The following is a 9,996-nucleotide window of genomic DNA, read 5'->3' as shown; positions in this document are numbered from 1 at the left end:
ATGAATACACCAGCCTGTTGATTTGGGGAACAAGGATACGCCTTCCACAGATTTTATTAGAAATATTTATTTTAAAAAAATATCTTTGGAGGTTTAAAAGGAAGTAGTGTAATGGGCAGGACAAAGTCTCCAGCTCCCCCTCAGATTCCTCTGGCCAGCATTTCTGCACATTCTCCAAGTTGCAGGCCTCTAGGCAACAGTCTCCGTGACCTCTGCCGGGTGGTAGCTGACACTTCCTTTGGTCCCACTTGGGTGTCTACACAACAGGGAACCCTAATCAGAAATCTCACCAAGGATGAGCTCATTTGCATGCAATTTGCATGAAGCTGTTCTGGACTCCACTTGGGGAGCAGGGGCTGGGCCTTAGGGAGAGGGTTAGTAAAATACCTTTGCTGCCTTCTCATTTGCACAAGGAAGGCGATGCTGGTAACAGCAAAGAGAAGGCCAAAAACCAGGGCCAGGATGTCTCCTGGAGGGAGGAGGAAAGAGACTGCCTCAGGGAGTGAAGAGGAGTCTGTAGGGTTCCCTCAGAGCCTCTTCCACCTGTCCCCCACCCCTGCCCCAAGTTCTCCAGCTTCCCCCAGCGTCTCTAAATCCAGCAGAGGCCAGCAAAGGGATGGGGGTGGATACACAAGAAGGGGTAAGATAAGCACTTTTTCCCTCTCTAAAAACAAAATGAAAGAGGTTGTTTGGGAAGAAGTATGCAAGGAGATTTCTGGAGCTTCATTCTGACCAACTCTTGCACTGGGGACAACAGGGGAACCCCCCTGCCTTGATCTGATGCTATCCTGTTGGGGTTGGAGTGTGTTCTGCAGAAATGGAGAGGTAGCAGTGGTGGTCCTGACTAGCCCCTGAGGCTGAACGGTGCCAAGGGATGCCTCCAGCCTCAGGAACCAGAGGAGGGGCACAGACTCACCAGCAGCGAGACAGGAATTCAGGTGGACTGAGGAGAAAAAGGAGACATTAGAGCCAGGGGTTGTGATCACCAGTGACAGACAAATGAAGACACATGGGGAGGATGAGGGACCTGTGGCTGGGGGCAGAGGGCATGGCATCAGTAGACAAAGCTGCACCTGGCTCAACGGTCCCAGGGCTGCTGTCCACTCCAGCGGGGAAGGAGGCCTCAATTATTCGCCCATTCAAAGGCTGTGTAGCTCGGAAGTTCAGCTGTAGCCGAGAGTCATCAGGTCCCCACAGGGAGTCAGAGAGGGCGTGGAGCTAGGGAGGTCAGCAGACAGTGGGGGTGGGCTCATGACACAGAAGCAAAAGGGTTACAGGCTTACAGCCAGCACCTCAGGCATCCACTGTCCACGTCCCCCTCATCCCCCACACGGCCACTTCATCTCTTTATGCCTCCTCTTTCTCACCTCCGCCTACAACCCTTTCCCCCTCATCCCCTATGTCACCACCACACCCCAGCCCCACCTGCTTAGCACTCAGCTTTACTGTCTGGTTGAACACAGTCCAGATGACTCCCTGGGCACAGGGGGGTGTGGTGAGAGACCCCTCGTATCGGAAGTAGCGGCTGAGGTCAGAGGGCAGCAGTGCAGATACATCCAGTCCTGGGACCCAAGTCTCAGAGTCTGTGGAGAGGACCTGTGCTGGAGTCCCACATAGATTGACCCCTCCGCCATACACACAACAAAGCTTTGGGGTACAGGAATACATTTTTATCTCCCAGAAGCCAAGCTGACTCAACTCCCTGAAACCAATTCTTCACTGAGTGTATCCCTTCCCATAACTCAGCACAAGACATGACTCAGAAGAAGGTAAAAGGCTTTGGGGCACACAAAGTGAGAGAATTGCTCCCCTGGCCCTCCCTCTGAGTCTTCACTCTTACTTTGCACACTCTGATAACACGCTGGAATGCAGATTTAAGCCCAGAGTAAATCAAAAGAGAAAATGAGTTGAACAACTTGTAAATAAATACCTATAACTTTAAAAACAGACACAAAACTCAAAAAACACAGTTCTCTCTAGTTTAGCAAAACTTAAGGTCCAGTTGGGCAAGTGAGGTTTAAAATGACCTAGAGTGAATGAGAAGGAAAGAAAGATTTCCAACAAAAGTATTTACAAATTTAAAATATTTGATGCTTATGAAGGAGTAATAGACATCTCTCAGAAAAATTTTAGCTCTCCAGACTCAACCACTGAAGTTCCAAACACTATTTGTTTGGTCTTATTTGGTTTTTGTCTTATCTTAGTTTCTATTTGGTTTTTAAACATAAAGCCTGTGGCCAGCAGTTTGCCTTTGCCTGTTTGCCTGTGTTTGGCTTCATAGTTATTATGAAAGTCACAGTAGGCCAGTTCACATTTCAACCCCTCTGTGTGGGAGGGAGTCCTTCTCCATCCTCAGACCTGAGGCTCCCCAAGGGCGGTTCTTTATGAAAAAGGGTATCAAGGGTAGTGGCCAAACCAACAAACTAACCTTCCTCGGCGATTTCTCCCAAATGCGACAGCAACTGCTCGTAGGCGCTGTTTTCTTCGGGGCCTTCCTAGGAGATGATAGTGCAAGATAGATTCATACATGTATTTAGGGTCATGGCTGGAGGCCTGAAGGTGAGGTGGGCTCCCATAGTCCTCCCCCAGTTCCCAGCTCTGAGAACGCTGGGGGAACACAATATCTCATGTATTATTACTCAAGGTCGATATACTCCTACTCTGCAGACTGACGTAACTAGGCAGACTAGTTTTCAATGGCAAATTGGAGAAAGAGGAGGATGGTGGGTCACTTTACTAGGATACAAGTTTCTCAATGATGGGCTCTACTTACTTTTCCATACTCACTCATCATTAACTCCACACACATTCTATGTCCCCGCCACAGAAAACCCCAATCACCTCTGTATTCATGTTAGCTCTGCATTCACCTTAATAATTCATGTGTTTGAGTTTTGGAGCCAGGACATACTATTTCCAAGGTGCTTCTCTGCACTTTGTGCTGTGAGGCTGGCGTTAATGAGTCAGGGAGGGAGTGAGCCTAACAGGTGTTTCACCATCCACAGGTGTCTCACCATTCCTCCAACCTACTAGGCCTCCTCTAATCACTGTGTACGTACTCTTGATCAGTACAGGTCCAAAGAGGTCACTAAATGCTTCTCTAGACAATACTGCATTTCACAAAGCGGAAATTATGGGTTATAAGAGTATTAGAGAAATGACTCTTCCTTATGTCCATTCTACTGAATCTGCCATTCCCCGAATGGGCCATATTCTGAGTCTTTACATGTACCGTTTGCTCTGCATGGAATATCTCCTTTTCTTTCCCACTAGTGAAGGCTTCAAGTTTCACCTCCTCTGTGAGGCCTTCCTTGACTACCTTGTTGACTCTGCGTCCTGTGTATATGTCTATCCTGTCAGCCTCCCTCACTGGCTGTGGGGAGACAAGGATCCACAGTTTCGGCGGAATCTTTTGTTGGGGCCCAGCTCACAGTGGGTGTTAATGAAAGAACTAATGAGTAAATGAAGATGATAGCCAGGTGCGGGGTGGGCTCTCTGGGGCAAGATACTCTGAGCCCGAGGGCTGGGGAAGCAGGGGTGGGAGGTGTCCAGGGCTGGTACCTGCAGAAAGGCGGCCAGCACGGCCAAGCCCCCCGGGCGCCCCAAGGCCTCGTCAGCTTTGGCAAATGCAGTGCTGAGGTGAACCACATGGATCTGGAGAGGACACGGTAGGAGTGGGCGAGATCCCCTACCCCGCGCCCCACTTCGACCCTCCGCGGACAGCTGCGCGCTCACCTCGGCAGAGAAACGGTGACCGCCAACCGTGTGCTCCGAGCCCGGGCGACCCGCAGCCCCCCAGTGCAGATGCAACTGCAGGGCCCGGTACTCCTGCCCGGGACCCAGGGCCATCTCCAGCCCGGGAGGCAGACTCAGCTGCACTGCGTGGTGAGAGGCAGGTGAGCCGGGCCCGCCCCTCTCTCCGGAGAGAGCGAGCCTAACTCCGAGGGACAGTCCCTCATCCCCCTATAGCCTCCGCCCCTTCCCCGAGGCTCCGCCCCGAGACCGCCTCACCGGTGTGGCCATTGTTGCGCAGGCGCAGTTCTGGTTGTGGCGGGAGCTCAAAGCCAAGGAGTTCCAGGGGTCGCAGGGCTGGGCAAAACGCGGTGAGCTCTGGACGGATATCTACCGGGGATTGAAAACGGCCAGCGCAGGCGGGGGACACCTGGGGCCATGGCGGAGCGCCTGGAGTGGGAGAGTATGTACAGGAAGTTTGATGACAAGATCAGGAACTTTTAGGGAAGCTGAGTAGAAAAAGTGATAGGGTCGAGTCAGGAGGCATCCGGACGGGAGATAGAAATAAGGGACGTGGAGGGAGAGAGGCAGCGGGTGGTGTCAGGGACTGGCAGACATGGATACGGGGGAAGAGGGCGGGGGCTGCAGGCATCAGCAGAGCTGGGTGCCCATATTGGGTCTGTGCAGGGGGTGGGTGTCTCACCTCCATAACGCCAATGACTGTGGTCATCCCCTGCATAAATGAGAAGAATGAAGAGGCTGATCTTTGAGCCCAGTCCCTCCCCAGCGGCCAAAAGGAGGTGGGTCTCCTTCACTAGCAGAGGCTCACAAACTCAGATGTCTTACAGAAGCATAGCAGGTAACAGAAATGCCTGAAGCAGGCCAGGTGTAAAGCACTATAGACGGCAGCCAAATAAAACGCCACAGCTTGATGGGCCACACAAAGATCGTGCTGGCCCCGGAGATACCAGTTTGCGACCACTGTCTTAGGGTCTGTAAAATGGGTGGAGGCCTCAGTTCCCAGGCCCAAGTCAGTAGACCTTTTTCTCCCTTATTCATCCCTCCTCCCCACTCATTCTGTTCCCTTTCTGGTCTCCAGCTCGTTTTCCAAAGTTCCTGGCTTGAGAGTCAAGATACCAGGTTCTCCTACCTGCTGTTTCCTTAGTCCTAGGTCTCAGTTTCCTCATCGTAGGCTGAAGATGAGGTGATTTCTACAAGCCCTTCCTGCTCTTCCTCTGGTACACCCCCATACTTCCTCTTCTCTCCCCTCATACTTTTACTTCTCTCCACCTTTGTTTTCTCTCCACATTCCTATCTTTCTCTTCTCCAGACTTCCCCTTTCTTCTTTCCCATCTCTTCCTCCTTACCTCTCTCCATCTGTGCCACTTTTTGTCTCCCCATCTAGCTCTGAAAGGGGGTAAAAGGCTAGTGGCATGGGAGCCCCTGGGGTTGGGAAAAACTACCATCAGAGTACAGGCTCCTCTCCTTCCCTGAATAATCCCTACCTGGGTTGGGGTTTAATAAGGGGAAGCATCAACCTCCTGGAGCCTAGATTTGCAGAGCTGATGACCACTTACCTTTTTTGTCTCTGTGGGCATTATTCTGAGGGCCTTGAGTATCCCTGGGAGTCTCAACAGTAGGTAGATCCTCTAACTTCAGAGAATCCTCTTCTCCTGCTTCGGTCGTCATTCCAGGTGGATCCAACTCTCCAGGTTGGTCCTCCTCTCCAGGTATATCCTCTTCACTGGGCAGGTCCTCCTCACCCAGTGGACCGTTTTCCCCAGATGAATCTCCTCCTGTGGTGGGAGCCCCCTGCATCCAGAGCAGGCTCTGGGGATGGGCAGGCACCAGGAGGAGGAGTAACAAGAGCAATTGCACAGCGGGGCCTGGGGCAGGGGCCGGGATCAACATAGGGAGCCAGGGGCTGGGGCACAGGGGAGCCATGCGACTGACTGTGGGGTGTCCTGGGACACACTGCATACGGGCTGTACGTGCATCAGAAACAGGAGCTGGATGGGGGAGGAGCAAGCCTGGAGGGGAGCAGACTGGCTCACAGAAGGCCCTTTTGTAGAGATGGAGCCAAAGCCCTGCCGGTCTGTCTGGCCCTGTGCCCCCTCCCTGATAGAAAAGTGGGCATAGGGTGGAGTGAGTGGAAGGTATGTGTGCAGGCAGGTTATCAGGGTCATGGGCTCAGCTTGGAACCCAAGGCACCACCTGGCACTATACAGGTTCTCCCTGGCACCGCCCGGCTGCTCGCCAGCCAACCTCAGCTAACCCTGGCCTGCTTCCCAGTCCCAAGCAGCTGGGGTCCCCACGTCCTCTGGCTGAGAGGGGAAGCAGCCCATATATACATCCCTGGCCCAGCCAGGGAGCAGGTGAAGGGGTAGGGCAAGCTCCCGGTGGAGTCTGGGGGTGGGAGGGTGGATGGATGGGTAGGTGGGAGGCGAATTTGAGTATGAATGGAAAACTGTATATATTTATGAGAGAGTCTGATAGGTTTAAACTAAATGTATTATTCATCATATTACACATTTGCTCAAAAACCTTCACTGGCTTTCCACACTCTACCAAAGTATCTTCTATCTGCCCATCTTCTCCCTCTAGTTGACTTCCAAGTCCCTTCGAAATCTTACCAAAGAGACTTTTCCATCTTTTCTCCTACTACTCTCCCTCATACCCTAGCCAAATTAAACTATTCATTTTTCACCCAAACCTTTGACCACTTTTGTTCATTTAGTTCTCACTGCTGGGAATGCCTTTCACTCTTCTATTCATTTAGCATCTACCATATGTCAGGCATTGGGCTAATGGACTAGATGTATGGAAATGAATAAGACACAGTCCCTGTCCCAAGGAGCTTGCTGTCTTGTGAGTGAGAGCAAAAATTATCATAATATTTGGGGGAGAGAGATGAATTCTGCCTCAGAAAGTAATACAGAAGTAGGCAAAATTTGATCAGGGCTTAAAGAAGTAGCAGTTCAATTGGTTTAAAACAAAATGGGGAAAATGGCATTCTGGGCAAAAGGGAGGCACCAAATCTTTTGAGCAGAAGAATGACAGCATCCAGATCTCATTCTAGGTTATGTTGGAGGGTAGTATGGAGCACGAATTGGAGGGGGAAAGTGGGTGCAAGGAGATGAATAGTGAGAGGACCCCAACAAGGGGCTGAGATTCCCAGTCTGCCTATTCACTTAACATTTGGTAAGTTTCCTCCAGTCCTCCAGGCACTGTTCTAGACCCTAGGGATGCAGCATTGAACTGGAGAACAGCCTCTGCTGTTCTACAGCTCACATTCTAATAAGGCCCCTATGGCTTCAACAAACCAGAAGAGAGTAAGGCCATCTCAGGAGATTCTTATCTGGGGCTAACATTCAGTAGGTACATACACCAGTATGGTTGTATAGGTTAATTAAATATATAGAAATATTTATAATCTGGTTTGTAACTAGCCCCTAACTCCAGGGTCTCCTGCTACCCCACTCCTCCCTAGGGACCGTCCTGACCTTATGAACTCACTAAAGAAGTAATGCTTGACACAGCGGGGGCTCCAGGACCCCACTTGAATGCCCCAACCAGTTTCCACTCTGGTAGGTCAGTACTTGTGCACGAATGCACCCACTAACATGTTAAACAGGTTTACTATCTCCTCTGTCTAAATCCCTTCTATTATTCAAGACAGCTCATACAACCACTATGGAGAACAGTATTGAAGTTCCTTAGAAAACTAAAAATAGAACTACTATATGATCCAGCAATCCCACTCCTGGGCATATATCTGGAGAAAACCATAATTTGAAAAGGTACATGCACCCCAATGTTCATTGCAGCACTATTTACAATAGCCAAAACATGGAAGCAACCTAAATGTCCATTGACAGAGGAATGGATAAAGAAGATGTGGTCCATATATACAGTGGAATATTACTCAGCCATTAAAAAAGAATGAAATAATGCCATTTGCAGCAACATGGATAGACCTAGAGATTATCATAGTAAGTGAAGTAAGTCTGACAGAGAAAGACAAATATCATGTATCACTTATATGTGGAATCTAAAAAAACATGATACAAATGACCTTATTTACAAAACAGAAACAGACAGAAAACAGACTAGAAAACAAATTTATGTTTGCAAAGGGGAAGGTGGAGGGAAGGGGTAAATTAGGAGTTTGGGATTAACCTATAACACTACTATATATAAAATAGATAACCAACAAGTACCTACTATATAGCACAGGGAACTCTACTCAATATTCTGTAATACCCTATATGGGAAAAAGAATCTGAAAAAGAATGGATATATGTATATGTATAACTGAGTCACTTTGCTGTACACCTGAAACTAACACAACATTGTAACTCAACTATACTCCAATATAAAATAAAAATTAAATAATAAAAAAAAGACTCAGCTCAAAGGCCATCTCTTCTAGGAGGTCTTGCTTGACCAACTCTACACCACAGGAAGAGATTTCTGGTGCCTCTGAACCACCACAGTTCTTTGCCCTCACTAACAACCTTGTCTAGCATCCAATTCATATTAAGGTGATTTATGACATTATATCTTCTCTAATAGCCTCGAGGTCCATAAGGGCAGAGTCCAGTATTTGATTGATTGAGTCTGTCTTTTGTTCAGTAGTATTTTATTATTGATCATTTTTCTCTCTGCAGATCACTGAGACAGGGCTTGAGAAAAACCAAACTAAATGCCTTCCCTGCCCTCAGGGAGCCCATTGTCAATGGCCTGTGTGTGTCAAACCGCAGTTATTCCAGGAGCAGGACATCACATTTCTACAGCACCCCAAACTGTCTGCCTTGTCAAAGTGACTGTCATACTGTATGCCAAAACTTGTATGGCTGAACAAGCAGTCTTCTTAGGAGGTAGTCAGCCTAACGATCTAGGCTGCTATTTCTGGAGATAAATTAAGAGCCATCCATGGCAATCTGATCCAGTGTGAACTCCTGATGGTCAGCTCATTGTCTTGGTCAGCTGTGTTGTCAGAACCTTGGTTGGACCCAGACATATGGAAAGTACATGGTAATATCTAAATTGGATGGGCCTGGACAAGACAGAATGTGGTAACGACTAATGTAGTTGAGGTGGAGGAGGTCATGGGAAGCATGGAGGACAGAAACACCATGCTAACTGAAGTCTGGAGTCTGTATGTCTAGAACTTTCTCCAACACCAATCTTAGTTTTATTTCATTTTCCCTCTTTCCAAACGTTTTGAATGTTTCCACCTTTTTCCTTTTTAGATCTCCGTCAGGGTCTCCTTGTACAATTCTCCTTGGCACTTCTATGTGTCTACATGTCTCCCCTCCATCTCTGCTGCTTTTTCTCAGTATTTCAGAGTCCAGATTGCATCTAGGTACAGCTCTCTCTGTGTTACAGCTCCCTAATTTCCCAAGTGCCATTCTCCCTTGTGCTGTCTCTTTCTTGAGCTCTCTGTCTCTGTGTGTGACTATGTCTCTGGTCTGGGTGGGGAATGTGGACTCTGACCCAAGATCGTGCTTTTGCAACTGGGAGTCTGCCAAACCCTAAAACAGGTTTGAGCTCCCAGAGTCTTGTTTCCTGAGTCTCCCCAGAGACAGAGTGTACTCAGGACTGATTGACTAGGACACCCCCCTCCCCCCACCCCAGCCTGACACACGACCTCTCTGTGGTTGTTTAAGGCCAAGTTTTTGGTCATTAGGGTCTGTGTCTTAAGACATAGAGGGCCATGTCTCTGCTTATCCCAGGGCTGCAGAGGAGGGAGCTATTTGCTGGTGAAGTAGGAGGAAAAAGAGCCCCCTATTCCCCAGACATGGATTGGAAGCAAAGACAAATCACAGCCCTTCTGGGACCCTGGGGACTTACCTGTAGTTCTGGCTCAGCTCACCATCTGTATTATTTTCCTAGGACTGCTGTTACAAATTAACACAAACTGGGTGGCGTAAAACAACAGAGATTTATTCTTTTACAGTTCTGGAGGTTAGAAGTCTGAAATTAAGGTGTTGGCAGGGCCCTGTTCCTTCTGAAGGCTCTAAGACCTCTTCTAGCTTCTGGTGTCTCCAGGCATTCCTTGGCTTGTGGCTGCATATCTTCAGTCTCTGCTTCTGACTTCACATGGCCTTCTTCTCTTGTCCTTATGTCTTCTACTGGATGTCTTTTTTTTTGTGGGGGTGGTTTGCGGTATGCGGGCCTCTCACTGTTGTGGCCTCTCCCGTTGTGGAGCACAGGCTCCGGACGCGCAGGCTCAGCGGCCATGGCTCACGGGCCCAGCCG

General features: G+C 49.1%; 1 protein-coding gene across 5 annotated transcripts; it reads right to left on the bottom strand.

Annotated features, from left to right (window-relative positions):
• Positions 1-24: 24 nt before the first annotated feature.
• On the bottom strand, positions 25-9,639 carry CA9 (carbonic anhydrase 9). 5 transcript variants are annotated; one of them, XM_067039658.1, is made up of 12 exons: positions 9,589-9,639; positions 5,310-5,562; positions 4,436-4,465; positions 4,012-4,182; positions 3,736-3,878; positions 3,562-3,654; positions 2,429-2,495; positions 1,426-1,583; positions 1,074-1,218; positions 917-943; positions 388-469; positions 25-256 (listed from the first exon to the last, which is right to left on the bottom strand). In XM_067039658.1, the coding sequence occupies exons 2-12, from the start codon at positions 5,548-5,550 to the stop codon at positions 190-192; spliced, it is 1,224 nt and encodes a 407-aa protein (XP_066895759.1). In that variant the 5' UTR covers positions 5,551-5,562; positions 9,589-9,639; the 3' UTR covers positions 25-189. The 5 variants fall into 5 exon arrangements, with proteins under 5 accessions (XP_066895759.1, XP_058927239.1, XP_058927234.1 ...); XM_059071256.2 differs by lacking the exon at positions 9,589-9,639 and having other exon boundaries at positions 5,310-5,882; XM_059071251.2 differs by lacking the exon at positions 9,589-9,639 and having other exon boundaries at positions 55-256; positions 3,562-3,878; positions 5,310-5,981.
• Positions 9,640-9,996: the final 357 nt, after the last annotated feature.

Source organism: Kogia breviceps, chromosome 8, assembly GCF_026419965.1.
Source record: "Kogia breviceps isolate mKogBre1 chromosome 8, mKogBre1 haplotype 1, whole genome shotgun sequence".
In the NCBI taxonomy this organism is placed as follows: Eukaryota; Metazoa; Chordata; class Mammalia; order Artiodactyla; family Physeteridae; genus Kogia; species Kogia breviceps.
This window is presented reverse-complemented; position numbering and strand designations above follow the sequence as displayed.